Source organism: Lolium rigidum, chromosome 1 (genome assembly GCF_022539505.1).
Source record: "Lolium rigidum isolate FL_2022 chromosome 1, APGP_CSIRO_Lrig_0.1, whole genome shotgun sequence".
NCBI lineage: Eukaryota > Viridiplantae > Streptophyta > Magnoliopsida > Poales > Poaceae > Lolium > Lolium rigidum.
Window position 1 is genome coordinate 36,709,748 of NC_061508.1, and position 21,916 is coordinate 36,731,663.

Sequence of the window (21,916 nt, forward strand, 5' to 3'; positions counted from 1 at the left end):
CTCCTCTGGTTGGTGTTTCAGTTCACGCGTCGTGAAGGTTGAGAGTTAGCAGTACCGCTTTGGGCCGGATTGGGTGGAGTGGCACTTGGGCCAATTTATGCGCTTGTAGTCGATCGAGTTCATCGGTTACACTACCCAATTTCAAAACAAAAAACAAAAATGCAGTTACACTACCGGACTACCCCATTCCATGTGGTTCAACATTTTTGTCTCAAAAAAATGTGGTTCAATATTTTCTTCATGCTGAGAAAAACAAAAATTTGAGGATTTAGCATGCTACTAGGAGTACCATTGTAGCGTCGTGTGGGTGCACAGGCTATCTCGTACAAACCAAATCGTACGTTTAGCACAAAACTTGGTTCCTGACATAAGCAATGTGAAAACATATCTGGCACAGATACATGTGATGTTTTATGATTTACTTTTTATTCTCTTCTTCACTCACACACAGATTTGATTAGGTAGACGAATGGAGATATTCTCAATTCATTCCGATCTACTAGAAGTGTAGCATCATACATTTCTGCCCTGCATGTGAGATGTGACATGTATATCGTAGTGGGAGCTCTGTCTCCAATCTCCATTGCTATTGAAATCGCAGAATCAAGGCAACACCATTTATTAGTTGAGATCAAACTATCAAAGTGACAGTAACGGAAAAGGTGTACCATAAGATTCCATTTGGAGGCCAAAGCATTCTCTCCCTAACAATCACCATGAACCAAAGACCAGTAATTGTCTGCTCGGCGCTACTACATTTGCTGCACTACCCGAAAGGAGGAAAATCCTGACGTCCGGGCACGTTCTCGACGGCCCCGAACGGTCCGTCGCGAGAGCGAGCCGTTTCCCGACGTGGACGTGGGATTGACGCGAAAGCTGGAAACATCCGCGACGTACGGGCCGATAACCTTCACGATTGTCTCGAACCGTCGCGAGCGTCTCTTTCTTTCGTGTCGAGCGGTTCCTTTCCGTCGCGACTGATTTTTGGCTGCTCGCGGACCATTGTGCGCGCGGAACTGATGAAATTATTGGGCCCTTCGCGCCAAAGAGTGGGCTCTCGCGACGTGGACCGAGCCCAGCGTCAGGAAAGAACCATGAACTTATAGTCAATCCCTAGCTAGTTCATCGAACTGTCCACTCCCCTCACGACCGAGCTACGCCGCCCCGTCCATGGCGAACTGCGCCGACGCCGCATCGTCGTCCGCGTAGAAGCTCCCCTGTCCAGCCGCCGGGCCCTCCTCCGGAAAGCCGCAACACCACGCGAACTCCTTCCCTCCACTGACCAGGCTGGGAGGACGCCACGCCTGCCTAATTTCCAGCGAACCACCTGCTCCGCATCGATCCTCTCCGGCTCCCCTCGATCTGATCTACATATATTGTGAATTCTCAGTTGCCCAAATTAACCTGAACTAATACTTGAGCACAACAGGTTTTTTATACCAATGCTGGACTTCCTGTCCCGGAAGACCTTCAAGATGACTCGATGGAAGATGGTGTGCATGTAAGTACTAAAAACCAATAGTATCCATCTTTTTATTAGTTGCGTGAGGTGCGCTGCTGCTGTTTCAATAGCTTTTTGTTTGAGAAGCACCTTGCAGCAGCAAATGCAAATCATGGGTACCCTGACTGCAGTTTCTTTTTTGTTTTTCTCACGAGTAATGAATCAATCTACAGATCATTGAAATTTTGGGAGTTTAGTAGGCAGTGATGGAATTCTTGAAAATGTCACCTGTGTCATGTTCTGAACAATATGCGGTGTGATATCTATGCGCTTTCTAGAATGAACAGACGTATATATACTAGCGATTTCTGTGTAGGTGAGTAGTTGTCATGTTCATTTCCATACCAAGCATCCATAATTAACATGTACGTACTAGATTCCATGATATGCATGCAGACCATCTAGTACTGCCTAAGGGACCGATGCTTGATTGTATTATCTTGGTCATTGCACTAGAAAGCCAATCCTCCTTAAGTTCTAGTTATTTATTCTATTAGTATTACTGCTGCATAGTACATGTCGTATGCATACCATCTACTACCTATATGTATGCAGGGTATATAACTACAAAGTTACAGAACTGTACTTGTACTTATGCATACCATCTAGTACCTATATGTATGCAGGGTATATAACTACTTCAAAGTTACAGAACTGTACTTGTACTGTTAAAACAACGTTTCTTCATGTTGGTTTTTGTAGGTGAATCAATCTTCACCATCTACAGAAAATGGCGGCACTCAAGTGATGGCATCGTCTCGTGCCGCAGAGCAAAGTGATACGACCCCATCAGGCCAGCTTCATACAACTCATGCAAGGGAGGAGGCACCTTTCTTGGATGAATAATAAGCATTAATATAGCAGTTACACATGTAGCTACCATGTTGGAATTTGACTTTCTTTTGTGAGTAGTTGTGAACCTGAATGTTTCTATATTTGCTTCTTCTCTATGTTGCCAAAAACAAGTGGCTGTTATGGATATAGTATGTGTCATTATGGAATACTGTGTGATATTTTGTTCAATGAGAAAAATGTATTGAATGTGATTTGTGAATCTGATGTGTGTGGTGATTTGATAATGGCAAAATATATTTATATATCGATGTCAATTTTTATGTTTTTCCAATTGATTTTTGGGCTCCATTTGGGAAATGCTTCAGCAACAGTGCTGACGCACATTCCTGACGGATGGCTTACATTGACGTTTGTGCTGGAGCACCCAAAATGTGCTTTCCTGAAGGCTGAACGTGCTTCCTGACGTAGAGCTAGAGCGTCAGGGTTTATTGCAAATTCCTGACGGCCGTGGTCTCTGACGGGCTTTCCTGACGCCTCAGACCGACGGGGATGTTTCTTTCCGTGGCTCCCGTGCAACGTCTCTTTCCCGTCGGTCACCGTCAGCAATGAGCATCTTTCCTGACACCTTATTACCGACGGCTGGTTCCTGACGGAGACCGTCACGAATACGTATTCCTGACGGAATTCGAGTTATTTCCGACGGACATCGGCCGTCGTAGAATATTCCTGTCTGGGGTAGTGCTGGTATCTCACATTCCAAATTATGCAATGAAAAATTTCAAAAAAAATTATGCAATGTGTATTGTATTAGGTTCGGTGACCGGGCAAGTCTCGGACTTGCTTGTGCACTATATGATGGTATGAATGTTCTACATGGCTAAAAATGTGAACATGTCTCCCTTCTCTCCTACATTTATAAGGCAGCAGAGTGAGTAGCATCATAAAGTTTCATTATGGTGTCACACGGTCATGGAGAGAGCGTCTTCATATGTGTTTTGGCTTGTACTAACATGGTGTTTTATCGAACCAAATATAGATGTACTTTAAACGAAAAGTAGCATAAACTTAAAGTAAAATGGAGACGATGCGATTTCACTTGTCTTGTCATGTATTCGGGTGAACAAGTAGCCATAACCATTGGTGGAGCCACACGGCCCACACCAATCAGGGCCTCAGCCCGGGGCATGCAACCGACACTATGGCATTCTAGCGGCACATTGTACCTACATCGAGTTATATAGCTACGCTGAGTTCGTTTGGCAAATGATTGTGCCAATATAGTATGCACGATCCAAGAGGGGAATTCCGTGGGCCTTACGGTTAGATAGTATGGGAAATAAAAAGCGCCGAAAGAGATTTCAGAGCTTTTAATATGCTGCATGAGAATCGACGTTCCAATGTTGATGCTCACAACCTAGCTAGGCCTTCCTTATATACTAGCTAGGTCAGAGGGGTGTCTTGAAAAGGCTATAGTCAGTTTGTAACCGGCTATTTAATTATAGCTAGCACTCGCCAAAGAAATAGCTGATAGATTAAGAACGGCTGGCTTGGCCAGATGGATAAGGACAAGTAGCAAACCAGACTAAGTTGTATGAACTAAGATTCGAATCATAGCTCCAATCTCTCGAATCAAACTAGTGCTTACAAGATCACTCGAGTCAACTGAGCCAGCATCCTATCATCAAAGTGAACCATGTCCCTTCCTTTTCCATCCAAAGGCTGACAATACATCAGTGCAAGTTGAGAACTTTTACTGGATTCCTTCTCCAGCGACGCACGCGGACTCCCTGAATAAGGATATGGGTTCGCCCCCGAGTTAGAGCCTTCGCCCAAGCCTGTTTCCTTCCGAAGCATATGCTCGATATCGCGGTACTGTTGCAGAATGAGGGGGAGAGACGCCTACAGACATCTCTGAACATAATTTGATATCTAGCCTAGCTGAGACGGAATGTCGCCACGGCATTGATTTTCTTCCCGACAGCTCTCAATCCCACACTTAGAACATGCACATAGCGGTGGTTTCCGGTCGCAACGACATCAATACACAACTACTACTTCAGCTAGACATGAGCCGATGGTATTGTTCATTGGTATGATGAACTCTCTTTCTATTGCTGGTTAACCTCGGGTAAGTAGGTTCCTATGAAACAGAGAAAATGCATCTCCTATATATATGTAGATGGCCACGTACTGCGGTGATATGTCTTGGCTTTTGAGAATATCCACCGAGGAGCATCTTCATTTAGGTTAGGTGTACCATTTTCACAATAATCGAAAAATAGTAATATAGTAAAGATAACAATTACATCCAGCATCTGCAATAACATTGTACCCTAATGATAGTAAGTATGCACACACCCAAATAAAAAAGAAGAGGCTAAAAATGAAAAAGTTTTGCTATAGTGTTCCAGACCTTACAACAACGGCACAAACACCACCATGACAACACTTGAAATCTAAGTTAACCACTATTCAAAACTCAAATTTACAAGTGTACAAAATTTCAAAAAATATATGTAAGTACTCGGAATATGTGTGTTTACAATGTCAAAAGATTTCAGAACCAAATTCTAATTACACTTAGAGAAACAAAAATATGCATATCTAACATGAATAGTGTCAAAAATACAAAACTACAAATGATAGGAGTTCGTTTATGGTGATTGGCATGGAACTTAGTTCCATGTGGTTCCATCTAATCTAATTTTTCGTGACCATTAGTTAAAATAAATGGTAACTTCATCAAACTGGTCCATGATTCACAACCACAAAACGTACATTCCAGCGGTTGACCTAGCTTGGCTCTACCAATCGGGATCGAGAATGTACGCTTAGACTGAAATTAAACGAAAAACAGATTGCGGTCCTAGTCGAACGCCGCCGCAGCCAAGATCTTCCTCTCCCTTTGCCGCCGACATCTTCCGTGCTGGGAAACGTCATGGTGTGGACTGACCTTGAGAATGAAAGTCGGCCGCCTTGGCCTTCCCGCCGAAGTAGTCCTCCGCCATGGCGCCGTCACGTTTGCCTCGTGCATGTGTACCCATCCCTTTGTCGGCAAGTTGGAGTTGTCGTCCTCATCTGATCCACAGGATAGAGAGCATGCACACGTAGATGGTTTCAGCTTTGAGGTGATAATTTGGTGCCGTGCAACTGTATAGTGTTCCTAGTTGATTTTCATTATCTGCATATATGTAATAATGTTACTCATTTTTTGTTCTCGACACTGCCTTTATTTAGCTTGGCACATAAACCCAGCTGCACACTTGCAAAATGCACATCACTGGAGATCGGTAGCTACCGGTTTTTTTCTTGTCACGGTTGTAATTTCTCAAGAAAAGTTTGGCCATTTACACAGTTCATGCATTTCATCATCATGGGTATAGCAGCAGAACGTTCCACGGTAGTGGAATACTTGGTATAGCAGAACACTCCACGGTAGTGGAATACTTGGTAGAAAACTCCACGGTCAATGTACGCAGTTTTCAGAGGAAGCAGAGTACACGCGTATGGTTGCTGCTCTCAGTATTGCCCAGCGACCCAATGAGAAGCTGAACGAAATCTTCATATCATCTCCAACCGTAATACGGGTTGTTGCTCTGAATTATATCGCGAGCTAGCTACATAGCCCATCAAATTTTGCAGTGAAATTCTAGATTGGTACCGCATGTACAAGCTCGACAGACTCCGAGTCATGGCGAATCCGGATCGACTCCTCCAACCTTCTAATCTGCTCCTCTGTGTACTGCACAATATCGACACGCCTAGGCGCGGGGGCGAAGGAGGTGAGGGAGTGGAGCAAGAGCAACACGGTGATGAGGTTGCCGATGCAGACAACCAAGGCGGCGTGCCGGTACGAGAACTACCAAGCCATCACACGGCCGCCAAATGAAGCAGCCCGTGCTATGCCCGTCATATGGCGACCGCCGACGAGGCACTGTGCTCCGCGGCGGCCTCTTCCCCTAATTCGCGAGCTCCTCATGGAGAGACCATCAAATGATTGAGAGAGGAAGAGAGGATAATGGTATGATGGTGGGACAGATACTCCTGTTCACTGGGAGTATCTAGGACTCAGTCTACTGCTCTCACTCTCAGTAGACGACATCACTTGTTTCTGAGCGATCTGGAGTAGCTTCTGTCTAGCGATTGATTTAGGAGATATTTATTTTGGCTCACAGGTGCATAAGAATCCACTATGTGAAAACATATTTTAATATCAAAAAAATTAAAAAATAAAATTGTGCATGTACAATTAGACATTCTATGTTCACACATAAATTTTCTGGAAAAATAATATTTTTTATGTCTCGTGTAAAAAATACAAATTTAATATTCAAAACTTGACTATTCAGAGGAAATTTTTTGTCTTTTTATATAGACCACATAAAATGTTCGTTTCCCCCGAAAACTTGTGAGCGAATATAAAATGTCTATATGTACATGCGAAATTTTATCTCGGAATTTTTTGATATTTTTTATTTTATTTTTCTATATTTTATATAATAGGTTCATATGCATCTATGTGCCAAAACACCACTTCCGTATCTTTTTTGTGAGGGAAGAAGACATAGCAGTAAGTATTCCCAATTTGGTGAAAACAATCAACGGTTTTGACGTGGGTTGTCTTATTTCACCCATTTCCATGTTCCATTAGCGCTTGTTGGGCCTTCCCATTTCATCCGTTTTATATTGTTTTCCTTTAATTAGCTCAATATATGGCTTAAAGGTACGTATTGTGGTATTTTTTTCCTTCACTTTTTTCTCAAGAAATGTCAATCATCTTAAAAAAAGAATGTCAATAAAGTACACTAGGAAAATCAAGAGACAATTCCTAAAAGTTCACTTGAAACCCACCTTGTAATTGAAAAAAGTCTATTACAACCCCTCTTTCAACTAAAAGTTCCATTTGCAACCCAACTTATAAATCAAAAAATATATCTCAGGTGCAATCCAACTTGTAGCTGAATAAAAACACAATTGCAACTCGGGAAAAATTCGGTTGTAACCTGACTTGTAACTTGAGAAAAATGCTTAGTTGCACCATAACTTGCAACTCGGCGAAAAATCAGTTGCAACCCGACTTGCTACATGAGAAAAAAAAACTCAGTTCCAACCCAACTTGCAACTCCAGAAAAAAAACTTAGTTGCAATCTGAGTTGCAACTCGAAAAAAAAATCATTTGCAACTTGACTTACAAGTTGAGAAAAAAATCAGTTGCAACTTAACTTGCAGCTGTAGAAAAACTCAGTTGCATCCCGACTTGCAGTCCTGAAAAAAAAAACTCAGTTGCAACCTGATTTGCAACTCTAGAAAAAACCAGTTGCAACCCGACTTGCTACTAGAGAAAAATCTCATTAGCAATCTGACTTTCAATCGGAAAAAATTATGGTTACAATTCCACGCGCAACTACAGAAATCTCGGCGTTCTGAAAAATATTACTTGAATGGGAAATGCAACAAAAAAAATTGATCAGTTGCAACCACATTTACAGCTGCAAAATATCTCAGTTACAACACACTTGCAGCTAGAAAAAGTTTCAATACAAAAAAAACTCTGTTACAATGAAATTTGCAACTGAAAAAATCTCAGTTACAACCCTATTTGCAAATTACAACTATAATGAATAATGATAAACCTATCATCTTCATTTTCCGCCCACGTCTTATTTTTCTAGGCCGAAACAGAGTTGCTAGCAGTCGGCACGAAAGAAAACAAAACCCAAAAAAAAACTCACAGAAATCTAGATGTGGTTTTGAGAACTAGCAAATCTATATAATTTTACTAGTACATGTTTGCATTAATTAATCATGGAACGATCGAAATCAAAGCAACTCCCACTGCTACGTCTGTATGTACATTACAACACGGTCGATGGGTGTAGGTGACTTTTCTACTAGCCATCGAGCGAACCGATAAATCTCAAAAGGAAAACAAACGCACGAATCTCCGCCTAATACATAACGGTCATATGGTCTATTAAGCTCTAAGTTAAGTCTCAATTTACTGTGGATTAGCAAAACCGATGTTCAATTGCTTGCTGCTTCGAGATATTTATTGTTTGTTGCTTTAAGATTTGTGCAATTTCGGCCATTCAAAAGGACTCTCGTTTTTTATAATTTTCGTAAATTATATTATTGGTGCTGGTCCAACAAACTTTGGCTCCGGTTCGACTGTTTGGTTCCATATATTTACCACCTCCTGATCAGGATGGATGAACGGTTATTAAAAATATCTATCACCATAAAATTTATATTTTATCAATATACATAATTAAACTTTACAAAATTTAACTTTTACCAAACTTTATATGCGACATATTTTAGGCAGGATGCAGTATATCAGGACTCGGCCGGTCCAGCGCGAGATCCCGACACCCTGGAGATCGACCACCTCCCCGCCCAATTGGTCGCTGTGTGCACGGATTGACAAGGCTCTCGACAAATACTTTTTCTTATCCAGCCCCTACCTAAGAAGACGTGAGTCGCAGCCTCCGCCCTGCCGCTAGCCCGCTACTGGGGAGCAGCCGCCCGGTCTGCCGTCGTCCATCTCCATCAGGTACTCTACATCTGCCACCACGTCCCATTCCCAATTACCCACCACTGCGCCACGGCCGGCCTCCGCTGCGCTGTCGCGGCCATGGCGAAGCTCAAGTTAGGGTTGCTGGTGCCCTACTAATTTTTTGTCGGACGCATCACGAAGCCGTCCTCCTGCGACCTTGTTGTGGACTGTACCGGTTAGGGGATCTGGTTCGTGGAGGTTGTTGCGAGCTGCTCGCTCTCTCAGGTCAATAGCGTCTAGTGACCGCTGCACATCCCCAAGGAGAAATTCGAGGACATAATCTCATGGCCCTGGTTCGCCGTTGTTGCTAATAATGCGAGACTTTGTTGCTCCATAACCACCACCATGGCGCGCTTCCTAGGCTCTCTGTGTATGACTCTGGATGATTTGCTTGATTTGCGCGGTTGCCATCAGTCCCCAGGTTTCCGGCGGTATGCCCAGACGGGATGTTGCTGCTACAAGACTTTTGCTCTTATATTTTTCCTTCATTATATTTGTGTAGATGTGTCTAAGCTACTTGCAAATCGTTATATCGCGAGGATATAAGATGTAATAATCGTGCAACATAACCCACCACTTTTAACCTCCTTTGTGGGCTTTTAGTTTGTTGAAAATTGAACCAGGATTTCCATTTGAATTAATTCATTTGTAACCTAACAAGATTTTTCTTCCATGTGATTTAACAAGTGATCCTTTCCATAAAGATTTCGTACTCTTTGACAAAAATTAGTATTACGTTTTTCTTTCCCTTTTGTGAGGATTTTTGTATAGTGCAAAAAAACATACTTCTAAAACAAGATACAATCAAAATCAGGGTACACTTAAAACCTGTGATGCTTGATTTATTTTATAACCGTTGCAACGCACATATTCTTTTGCTAGCATTACAGTTTAACCAAAGTGGACCGCTGCACAAATATGGCAGGTCGAGTACAGAATACTAGAGCAACAGCAGGACGAGGAGCTAGCCAACGGTCACGGGCATGGTGGCCAAGGAGCAGCCACGACTACCACACGGCCTTATTCCTGTCTCAATCGGTAGTTGTTGATGGCAACCGATCTGAGTTGGCTATCAGCAATGTGGCTATATGCCTATATGCATGCTTAATTTACATTTTTTGCACTGGTAGGCTGTGACCCACTGCAAAATGCTGTGCCTGAAGAAATTGTTTTGAGGATATGCGTCGACTAAGGAAGAAAAAAAGCGATAAAAGAATGAGATCATGAAAACTTGAGCCCTCAAACACTACGGTTGTGCTCCCCAACGCCTCCCATTCCTAGGTAGCTAGCCCTCATTGTGCACCAGGAGGATATTGTACGACGATGGTCAAGTTCTAGCATTGGGGAAGAAACTGTTGAATGACGTACACGAGTGTTGTGGCACCAGTACGTGTATATCGATAGCTAGTATATATCTCCCTTCACGGCTTCACCAACCCTCCTCCAAGAGAGTAATGTTGCTGTTAATTCATTTCATTTGATCGGTTTCTCCAACCGTAAAATGCTAGCTTCATACAGCCATTAATGTCGTTCGACCGACGTTTTCTTTTTTGGACGGATCATAGATCGGATTGAGTTGCCCATTGCCGTCGTCCACTTGCGCATTTACTCCGACAATGGCATCGACCTGCACCGGCCATCAACCGCACGGCACAGCCGCACGCGCCGCACACGGGGCGCCCCTACGTGCATCGCAGCAGGCTGTTCTTGCTCGCGCGGTCTCCATCGCCGGTCCATCTTTGTCGCCATCAACCAGGACTACATCGACAACGCCGCCATCGACTCTGATCTGCGCGTCGTCCACGCTATGGTGCGTAAAACGCTTCCATCGGTTGATCCGCCAAGCACGTCCCCGAGCACGCGCCTACCACCGATCGAGCTACGGGCTGCCGCTGCGTCGCCCTTTGGGCCGCAGCGCCGCCGCCTTTGGTCCACACCACTAGCCTCCGATGCGCCTTCCAGACGTGTACGTCACTGGTGACCTCCCGCCGCTGCACCGACTCGCGCCCTGCAGCTACGCCGGGCCCCTCAAGCCGTGGCATCGCCGCACGCGGTCACCTTCGCCGTCCCCCGTGCACCGACGTCCGAGGCTACCACAGCGCCGCCCCTTCGGCGCAGGTCACCTCCGTCCGCGCATGGTCTTCGTCACGCCGCCGGGTTCTTCATCGCCTACTACGTGCACCGTCGCCGCGCCTCCACCCCAGGTCACCGCCGGGCTCAGCAACCACTCCAGGTCGCGCTGGGCTCGCCGACCACCGCAACGCCCGTCTAGGCGTCCAGCATGACCACCCCAGGTCACCGCTGGTTTCGACGCCTTCTACGTCTCCGTCCACCACGACCTTGTCGCCAGCGTCATCATCTCGTCCCCGACTACTTCTTCTACTCCGACAACCGCGGACTGCATCGGCACCTCTCCCTCTTCGCCGCTCTGCGTCTCGCCACCGCTCTGGAGGCCTCCTCTGCTGGTCCCCCTGACACTGGCGCATAGTCCTTGATGGTCTCTGCTCTCGCACGCCTGGTACGGGCAACACCGGCCCATGCCTTCGTCCCCAAAGCGTCCCCGGGCCTGGCAAGCTCGGATCGGCGCCTCGTCTTCATCGACTTCGTCTTTGCGTACTCGGTTCTGGCAAAACCGGAGTATGCCTTCGTCCCCGACGTGCGCCTAGTTCTGGCAAAACTAGGGCAGCACCTCGTCCTCGATGGCTCAGACTGCATCGACTTCGGCATCGACCATCTCCACGACTGCCTCGGCGCGTCTCCGTCACTCTCCTCGCACACCACCTCGCCTGCGGCTACATCGACACCGGCACCCGGCCACGACATCGACCACGGCATCCCCTCGCGCGGCTACCCCGACCAAGGTTGCAGCACCCACGCTCTCGGCTACCCCTACATCGGCACGAAGGGCTATCACCTCACATGAGCACCTCGGCTTCTTCTACAGTCGTCCATGACACTCACGCTACGACTGCGGGGGAGTGTCAGCCCGTTGGTTCCTACCTTCGGCTTCTCCCCAGTCTAACCGTCCGCGACGCTACTGTTGTTCACGTCACTACCGCTACGACTGCGGGGGAGTGTTAGAGATATATTTGGTATAGGTATAATTGGTAGTATATGAACCGTAATCATCTCCTGCCTAATCTCTAGGATAGCCTTCTTGGCTCCCAAGACTTGTACCCCTATATATACTCGCTCGAGAGGCTCAATACATCATCCAACATATTCCGCCAATCTCCCTCCCTCTCTATCTTTCTACACGCAGTGTTTGGTTGCCCGTAATTTGCACTTTTTGTTAAATGCTTGTCATTTATTTATGTGAAGTTTTCCTGATATCGTTAACTTGAGGGAAGTGGTGACCTTACCTAGCCCTAAAACACAACATAGAATGTTAGCGTAACAAAGTTCTGCAATTCACGATATGACTAATATAGTACTAGAACCTAATCTTAAGCGAGAATCTTAGTGTAAGCATGTAATAGAGTTTTGTAATTCAGATTTAGTGCCGCACCATGAGTTGGTGAATAACTACTCATAATGCAACACAAGTTTATCAACCACAGGTTTAGTATACCACCTTGTAAAATATATTGACCTAGTTTTCTATCAAGACATTGCTATTCCAAATATAAACTGATTTCAATCTGCGTGATCATTGGTCGTCTGATGATGGTCCAAGGAGTTAATTGTGCAAATTTCTATTCGATCGACCATAATTGCTTTGTTGTACTCCCTAGAGGCTTCCATGCATATCTAGCCATAAAATTTACGCCAAAGGACTATTTGATAAACTTGGCGATGTTATGTTTGTTATGTCAGGAGAAACACAAATAAATGGAATTTGATGCCAGTGTACACAGTGGCTCCGTGCGTGGTATATATTCTTAGGCAACACAAACACCTGTGAGTTGTTTACAATGGTTTGTACACGGTGGAAGACGGTGGCCAAAACACGGATGACCGTGTATTCTTCGATAGAATATGCAATCCACCCCCTTAGTGGCTTAGTTGTGCATGACTATGTATTTGACGTTTTTTTTTCCTTTTTTTATTAATCCTTTGTGGCTATGTGAGCACCCTATATCTATCTATTATATACTAAAAGCAAAATAAGAGTGTTTTTCGAGGCACCAGGTTAATCCACATATGCTAAATAAATATAAGCCGGAGATTTTAATCTTAACGTCCATGATTAAAAGATAGGTATTGTTACGTACAACAATATATGTGTCCAAAAGTGAACTCATGGCACGTGATAGTCATATAGGTACACACGGTTTTGTAAAAGCATATCTCAAAGATTCTAAAAAAAAAACTGCGTGCACAAGAGAATGCCACCTCCTTAAAGTCTATATGGCACGCTGGGTTTGACGTACAAGATTAGAACTCTGAAGGTGAAACCGAATAGCTGATTCCCTTCCCAGAATTTTTTTTTGCAATTTCTATACATGACACGGCCGGACTAGATAAAATATGGAAAAACAGAAGTGACAGCGGAGTCTTATTTTCAAAGGACTCTAGGGGCAGCCTTTTACCTTTTTCACGGTAGCCAATCTACAATATTTGTGGCATGTACAAGATTTGGCCTGCTAAACAACCGATGTATGTGCATATTATGGGGGGGTGCTATACACCGACCTGATCGGTGGGTGGAAGGCACCGCACACCCCCACGACCCACGTACTTCAGTGGGCCGCGGCCCATCACATCAGGTGAGTTTCTTTTTCCTTTTTCTTCCTTCTTATCTGTTTTTTCTTTTCTGTTTATATTTTCGTTTTTTTAAAATAACTTTAAAAAACTTTTTTCGAGAAAACATTTTTCGTAAAATTTTAACAATTTTCTGAAACTAGAACAGTTTTTACATTTGAACATTTTTCGGATTTGAAATTTTTTCAAAATTCGAAATTTAAACAATTTTTAACTTGAACAATTTTCAAAATTGAACATTTTTTGAATGTGAACAAATTTGAACGATTCTCCGATTTGAACGGTTTTCAAATTTGAATATTTTTGAACGGTTTTCAATTTGAACATTTTTTCAATTTGAACAATTTTTAAAAATTAAAATTTTCGAATCTAAAAAAATATAAACAAAACGGAAAACAGAAAACAAAAAAGAAAAACAGAAAATAAAAACAGAAAAAAGAAAAGAAAAAGAAAACCGAAATACTACAGGCTAACAGAAACAAATGGGCCTGGCCCAAAACCCGACCAGGGGTGTGCGGTGGCCGGTAGCCACCGACCTGGTCGGTGTATAGGTTTGCCCCATATTATGGGAGCGATGCTAATCACAATAGCTAAAAAAGATTTCATACTTCGTGTGCATTGCCATTTCGGCAGATATTATTTTTCCTGTTTGGGCAATTTCGCTAGCCTCAAACATGCTCGGACGATCAATAGCGTGCACGATTTTGTACATGCTCGGACGATCAATAGCATGCACGATTTTCTACTCGGGCTAGCCTCATTAAAAATCAGAAAAATAGCACAAGTGTTGACATTCATGATTAAATTATTTTTAACTACTCCCTCTGTTGTATTAAGAATATTTTAGATTTTTCAATATTTAGATGTATGTACAATTGTAGATACTAAGTAGTATTCAGATACATCTAAATTTAGAAAAAGTTAATAAATTAAATATTCAGATACATCTATATTTATACAAAGTTAAGACATATAATTTGAACTGATATACAGTTTGGAGCATATAACTACTCGGGTCAGCCTCATTAAAAATCGGAAAAATTAGCACGAGTGTCTAACATGCATGTTTAAATTATTTTTAACTACTCCCTCGGTTGTATTAAGAATATTTTAGATTTTTCTATATTTAGATGTATGTAGAAATGTAGATACTAAATAGTATTCAGATACACGGAAATTTAGAAAAAGTTAGTACATACTCAGATACATCTAAATTTAGACAAAGTTAAGACATTTTTATAGGATAGGGGAGTATATATAATTTGAACTGATATACAATTTGGAGCATATAACTGGTATATGGAGGTACCATTCAAAAAAACATATACATGAAAGTTGTACAGTTACTAGATAATCAAGATGCGATTGGCAAAAAAAAGGATAATCAAAATGCAATGTACGAAGTGGGAATTCGAGGAAAACGTAACTTCAAATTAATAAATGATTTTTTAGTCATGGAAAAGGTTCGAGGTTAATGAGATTCTTAAAAAGTTGATTGGGATTAATTTTTCTTTGCCTAATTGTGAATTAACAATCCTGAAATGTATTTATGACACGAGAAAGCAAGCAAATATATTGCCCTTTAGCTAGGCATCTCGATACAACCATTTGAGCTGCACGTTTCACATTAAACACATGGTAAAAATAGATACAACACTAAAGAGTGGGTAAGACAATGATAGATTGAGTAGAGAAAGTAGGAGCATATATATGCCAAACATGCCTAGCTAGAGATGAGTCAAGTCAAAAAAAAAGCGAGAGATACATCTATAATAAAATGTATTATGTACACTAGCTACAAGATAGAACGTGGTGCCAATGCACATATAGATGTAATAAGATATGAAGTGTTTTGCCAAAAATAAGTGTAAATCGATCAATATATGCAAGCATCTCCATGCATTGTTGAGTATTTATAAAACATAAGCATTAGTTGACTCACCATGCGTCTACACAAAACTAGAGTCAATTTCAAAATTATCGAAGTCACTACATAGGTCACTTAATCGATCTGAACATCACCTCCGATAAAATATTCTTATAGAACAGATGTTGTGCTATCGATGAGAACATCACATCACACTAAAATACCATTTCTGCTTATTGGATACACAGGTCTAATTCACCACTTACTTCTCCTGAGGTATGGGAATTAAATGTCGTTTCACTGAAAGCTAACATCACGTAAAATTATAGTTTTGTCTACTTCTGTAAAATCACTTTGAAACTCTAGACATGGTTTGGTCTTCACATATTTCATCATTTACCTACAAATGCAAGACAGTCAGAGATGATACTCTCATATGTGATACTTTGTTTACCATGATGACATTATTATAGTTGTAAAACTATATTATTGTATCTTAACACATATACCATCAACACACTAAAGATGAAGCCCTCGCATTTGCGAGGGCCACTGTGCTAGTTGCAAAAAAAAAAAAAAAACTGAAGAAGCAGTTAAATGAATTTCTTAGATGATATTGTAGTTTAGCTATCTCCCTTCCCTTCGTTAACCCTCCAAAAGATATTATAGTTGATATATTCATTTATCGGTTTCGCCATCCTCACCAGGTATCATACATATATATTGCAGACATTGAAATAAATCTGTGTATAAGTTCTTTATTTTCAATCATTGAGAGTTTTTACGGTGCTCCCTCAGAGTTGTAGTACCAATTAAATCTGACCGCTTGTCTTAGGCGGTGACAAGGCATTATGGATTTTCGTACAGTTTAATGGGTGATATTTTTAACCTAACGGCTAGAGAAATTTAGAAGTTGCCCGAGCCGCCCCCGCTAGAAATGATATGGTTGTAGTCAAAGAGCGGAGGTCGCCGTCTACGCCTCAATCATACGGCTCCTTAGTCATGTTGTCGACTACAATTGCCTGCAAGAAGTCGCGGTTCATGTTCGGCGCGTGGAGCCGCCATCTTCGAACCTCCGATTTAGTTATCCAGATTACGATTTTACCCTTACTATCTACGTACTCCAAGACTTGTGGTGGCGGTACTCCTGGATAATTAAGTTTGAGTGCCTAGAAACAACAAGATCACTCTCTTCTCCATATATTGGCATAAAGGGATGGCCCGTATTCTTTTAGTGATACTGTAAAAGTTCTCATGTAAGTATAAGTTACACACTCCACCTATGTAACAATAAGATCACTCTCTTTAAGTATCCTAAAATCTTACAAACTGTCCGATGATACTAGAGAAAGACCCTTTCTCTCTTCTCCTTACATCTAAATTCATGCGTGTCATCTCATATAGACAACTTATGTCATGTTATTATACATGCTCTGAGGATGACCACATAGGATACTGCTAGCTCTCTACTACTAATCTAGAACCAACACACGTGCAATGTGCACACATGATAAAATCTGCATCGAGAATGCAGGTGATGTTTAAGCTGCAAAAGCGAGGAATGCAGGTGAACAACTGGAGATTGGTGTTTCAGGAGAAATACAGCTCGATCTCCATCCGCCAGCCATCAACAATGTACTGGTACGGCATATCCGACTTGAAAACATTGTGCTTGAAGAAAATGTTTCGAGGATGTGCGCCAAATAGTGCAGCAAAAACTCGCAACAAGAATGAGATGATGAACACTTGACACATCATGCACCACCGTTGTGTTCCCCAACGCCTCCCATTCCTAGTAGTTAGCCCCTCAATGTGCACCAGGGCGATATACTGTACGACGGTGGTAGTCTCTGGGCATATTGTACGATGCTGGTAGGCTCTGGGCATTGCAGAAGAAGCCGTGGAATGACATACCCAAATATTGTGGCACTAGTGACATATATGGATACCCAAATGCTCCACCAACCCTCCTTCAGGGGGGGGGGGGGGGGGGTAACGTTGCCATCAATTCTATTGATTTGATCGGTTCCTCCAACCATACAAAAAAAAAAGGCTTCATACATCGATGGATGTTGTTGGCATCAAACCAAGTTTGCCGGGACTATAAAATTTCGGTTTGTTTACGAATAGTGTAATTGCAGTTTAAAGAATCGTGCAATTCAACTTGGTTGCACTTTTCTTCTTTGTGGGTAACTGAGATTTAAAAAAATCGTCGGTCGACTAAGACATTGCAAATCCAATAAAATTTGAGATGGGATCTGTGTCGACAGTAGGCCACAACAAGCCCACTCCAACCACTAGCCGACCTGACAAAGGTAGTCGGTTCCCATTCTGTGTATCCTGCTTCCTGCATGTATGAAAAGAATTGTGTTCTACTGAGAAAACAAACAGTGGATAGAACAGTTCCAATTCGTTGCGAATATACTCCTATTTGTGCTAGCGGCCATGGGTACAAAACCAAGGCGTGTCCAACTCCACAGTCCGCCGGGCAGGGCACTAGGACACCACCCACATACTGACACAGGTCCGATCGAGAGAGATACACTCGCAGAGAGGCAGAGCACATCGAAGGTCATGGGCATGGCGGCCGACGAGCAGCCACCGGCAACGCTGCCTCCTCACACCTACACCATCGGCTACGCGCTGCAGCCAAAGAAGATTGACACCGTCATCCGGCCGTCCCTCATCGCCCTGGCCGCCGAGCGCGGGATGCGCCTCGTCGCCGTCGATCCCTCCCGCCCCCTCGCCGACCAGGGCCCCTTCCACCTCCTCATCCACAAGCTCTACGACCAGGCCTGGCGCGCGCAGCTGGAGGCCTTCTCCGCGCTCCACCCCTCCGTGCCCGTCGTCGACCCGCCCGCCGCCGTCGCCCGCCTCCTCGACCGCGCATCCATGCTCGGCGTCGTCGCCGAGGTCAACGCCGCCGGCCGCGCGGGCTCCCTCGGCGTGCCCCTCCAGGTAACCATCCACGACACCCCCGATCTCGCCGATCCAGATCTTCTCGCCGCGCTGCGGTTCCCGCTCATCGCCAAGCCGCTGGGCGTGGACGGCAGCGCCGGCTCCCACGCCATGTCCCTCGTGTACCGCCGCGACGGCCTCGCGGGCCTCCGCCCGCCCGTCGTGCTCCAGGAGTTCGTCAACCACGGCGGCGTGCTCTTCAAGGTCTACGTGGTCGGCGGCCACGCCACCTGCGTGCGCCGCCGCAGCCTGCCGGACGTGCCGGCGGAGCGGCTGCTGGACCTCGACGCCGACGCGGCCGTGCCCTTCGCCAACGTGTCCAGCCTCGCCACGGTGCACGCCGACACCGAGGACGACGTGGGCGACGACGCCGAGATGCCGCCGCCCGGGCTCGTCGACGAGGTCGCGCGCGGGCTCCGGCGGGCGCTCGGGCTGCACCTGTTCAACTTCGACATGATCCGCGGGAGGAAGGCCGCCGGAGGCCAGTACTTCATCATCGACATCAACTACTTCCCCGGGTTCGACAAGCTGCCCGGGTACGAGGTCGCGCTCACGGATTTCTTCGACGAGATGATTCATTCCGCTGGCACGGGTTCCGGTACAGGCGTCGCCGACGGTGCCATGCCTCCAACTTTCTCTGCGGATGTATAATGGGCCCCCGTTCTGCTCTCTCTGTCCTGCGATTTGTTCTACTAGAACAGATCAATTTTCCTCTCTGAATAATGATTTTTTGCGTCACTTTTGCTGGAATTAAGGGTGATGGCAACACCCTAACAACTCAGCCCTTCGATTTTGACACCGTGAGCACCTTAGATTTTTATCATGAAATGGAAATTATGCAACTGTAACGATGTTGACACTGAGATCGATCGGGAGTGGAAGTTGGTCCGGAGGCTAAATATTACCATTATCACTTAAATGTCCCAATATAACAGAAAGTAAACATAGTGATTTTGTTAGTACTCTGTTGTATGATGACTGCATGCAACTGTTTTGTGCTATGTGTCCTGTCCTATGATTTTCTTTTTTTCTTGGCATGGTATGATGTGTTTTTCAAGAGTATACATCGATTTTTCAGTGGTACCACTAGTAAATAACCTTTTCCTCATTGGTTCTGGAATAAAGTGGGGTCTGGTAGGGGAAATACCTCGATGAACCTGATTGCATGTTTTTATGTACATATTATGTTGATACTGGTGTAAGTTTTCATGGAAAAATTGGATTGTACATAGCGGGGTCTAGTAGCCAATAAAGTGAGGTCGCCCTCACGGATTTCTTCGACAAGATGATTCGTTCCGCCCATACAGCGTCCGGTACCGGCATGGCCGACCGTGCCAAGTGCTCCTATTTGACACATTCAGCGTCTGCGAGCACGTCGACGTAGGCAGCAGCGTCTCGTGGGCCGCAGCCCACCATCGTCTCCTTCCTCTCACGCATTTTCTTCATCCTCTCGTCTTCTCCATCGAAACCAACACAGTCCCCCTGTCGCCACCGCTGGCCAGGCCGCGAGATGCTCCCCCCCCCCGCGGCCGCCACTGCTCACGCGGTGCCTCGCCGCCCCGCCCTCCTCCACCACATCCCAGCACCGGTCCTCCGCCGCCCTGGCCTTTCCTTTAAACCTCCCCCAACTCCGGCGACTCCCGCACCCGCACCCGAAACCCTAAGGTTCTCGGCCTCACCTCTGTCGGCGACGCCGCGGCCAGCGGCGTCGTCCCCGTCTCCAGTGAGGTCCTGACCTCGCCTTGCCGGGGACGCCGCGGCCAGCCGCGTCTTCCCCGTCTTCGGCGAGGTGGGCGTGTGGTCACCTTCTTCTTTCCCCAATACCTCCGAGCTGGGCTGGCCCATGAATCCTGCGCCGAAGGTGTTGCGCCGCTACCGGCCGCAGCGAGCGTCAAATAGGAACCACCGACCGTGTCATGCCTCCAACCTTCTCTCCGGATGTATAATGGGCCGTTTTGTCCTCTCTCTGTCCTGCGATTTGTTCTACTAGAACAGATCAGTTTTCCATTCTGAATAATGATATTTGCGTCACTTTTTTTCTGGAATTAGAGGTGTGATGGCAACACCCCGGCAACCCAGCCTTTTTTATTTTGATACTTGTGTCGCCGTGAGCATCTACTCCTCGAAATAGGCTTTCGCCCCGCTTTATAAATAAAGCAACGATCATACATGGGTTCACACATAGGAAAAGTGCTGGGTAGCAGCAAAAACATGCCCAACAAGAAAGAGAGATACAACTCGAAGACACCACAGACAACGACTAGCGATGAAGCAAGACTGCAGCCCTCCACCATGCCGCCCTCTGAACTTGCCCTACCAAGCCACTTCTTGAGTCAAAGATCCTCGAGCACCAAGGCAGCACCTTCAAGAAGGAAGGCGACGTCGTGACGCCGCTGCTGCCCGGGCCAGCAAGCTGGTCCTAGGGTTTCCCCCGGCACTCGGCAGGGAATGGAGAGGAAGGAAACCACGACACCCTCAAAGGAGGAAGGACGACACCCACAGGCGCCGCCGCGTCGGTGCCAGACACGCCAGCAGGGATTTCTCCCGTTCCTCCAACACCCAAACCCATAGGATCTTGACCAAGAAGCCCCGAGGGCACCGCCAGGTCCAAACCACTAGGTCTAGCACTAGCGCACACGTGCACAGGCCAGAGGACGGAACGACAGTGGAGCGACAAACAGGTCAGGCGCAGCCTCCGTTTAGCTCGGGCCCACAAGGCCCGCAAAGCATCACCCAGACCTAGGCCCGCCTGGCCCGGGTCCGACGTGCACGCTCGAGGACGCCGCCGCCGCCGACCCGCCGTCGTCCTACCACCCCTACGCCCGCCCGATCTGTAGCACGAGTGTCAACCGGCGGACCGGCCAGATCCGGCCGACCGTCGACCGAGCACCCCACCGCCAAGCACGCCGCCACCAGCCACCTCACGAACCACTGCGGCGCCGGCGCACCAGCACCGCCCTAGGCCACCACCCCCCAGGGTAGACAGCCGCCGCCGTCACCGTCACCACCAGATCCGGGCCCGCCTGGCCCAGATCTAGCCCGCAACGCGCATAGCCCGCGCCGGGAAGCTTCACACGCCAAGCACCCGCCCCTCGCGCCGTCGAGCCCAGGATCTGCAGAGGTGGACTCAGGCCACCGCCGTCGCCATGGAAGGCAGCCGCCGCGAGCACCACCACCCGCCGCCGCCTCCACCTGCGGGAGGTCGCCCCCGACGCAGCACGCCGGCCGTTGCCACGCCGGGCCTCGCCGACCACCGCCGAGCCACACCGCCGCCAAGGAGAGCGCCGCCCCGCCCGGATCTCCTCGCGACGGGGAAGGGAAGGCCCACCGCCACCGGCACCGCGCGGGCTTTGCCCGGCGGCGCACGCCGGCGGCGGCAGGGAGGGGTGGGGGGTTGGGGACGAGGTGGGAGGGGACTAGGGTTTCCGCCCCAGGTCGCGCGGGGGCGACCCAGGAGCGGGGTGGGGAGTCGCAGCGGGGTGAGCCAAGGCTTTCGACGTACGCAAACCAATGGTGGTACCCGTGAGCATCTACT

General features: G+C 46.2%; 1 protein-coding gene and 1 long non-coding RNA gene across 2 annotated transcripts; both read left to right on the forward strand.

Annotated features, from left to right (window-relative positions):
• The first annotated feature begins 1,402 nt into the window (after positions 1-1,402).
• Positions 1,403-2,557, forward strand: LOC124671144. The gene is made up of 2 exons (XR_006992676.1): positions 1,403-1,501; positions 2,204-2,557. It is a non-coding gene; the product is annotated as an uncharacterized LOC124671144 (long non-coding RNA).
• A 15,318-nt stretch (positions 2,558-17,875) lies between these two features.
• LOC124671152 (inositol-tetrakisphosphate 1-kinase 4-like) lies at positions 17,876-19,309 on the forward strand. Its single transcript, XM_047207569.1, has one exon. The coding sequence runs from the start codon at positions 17,998-18,000 to the stop codon at positions 19,030-19,032; it is 1,035 nt and encodes a 344-aa protein (XP_047063525.1). The 5' UTR covers positions 17,876-17,997; the 3' UTR covers positions 19,033-19,309.
• The last annotated feature ends 2,607 nt before the right edge of the window (positions 19,310-21,916 follow it).

Excerpts from the sequence above, each read along its gene's own strand:
- LOC124671152 (XM_047207569.1), top strand. The coding sequence starts at position 17,998 with ATGGGCATGGCGGCCGACGAGCAGCCACCGGCAACGCTGCCTCCTCAC.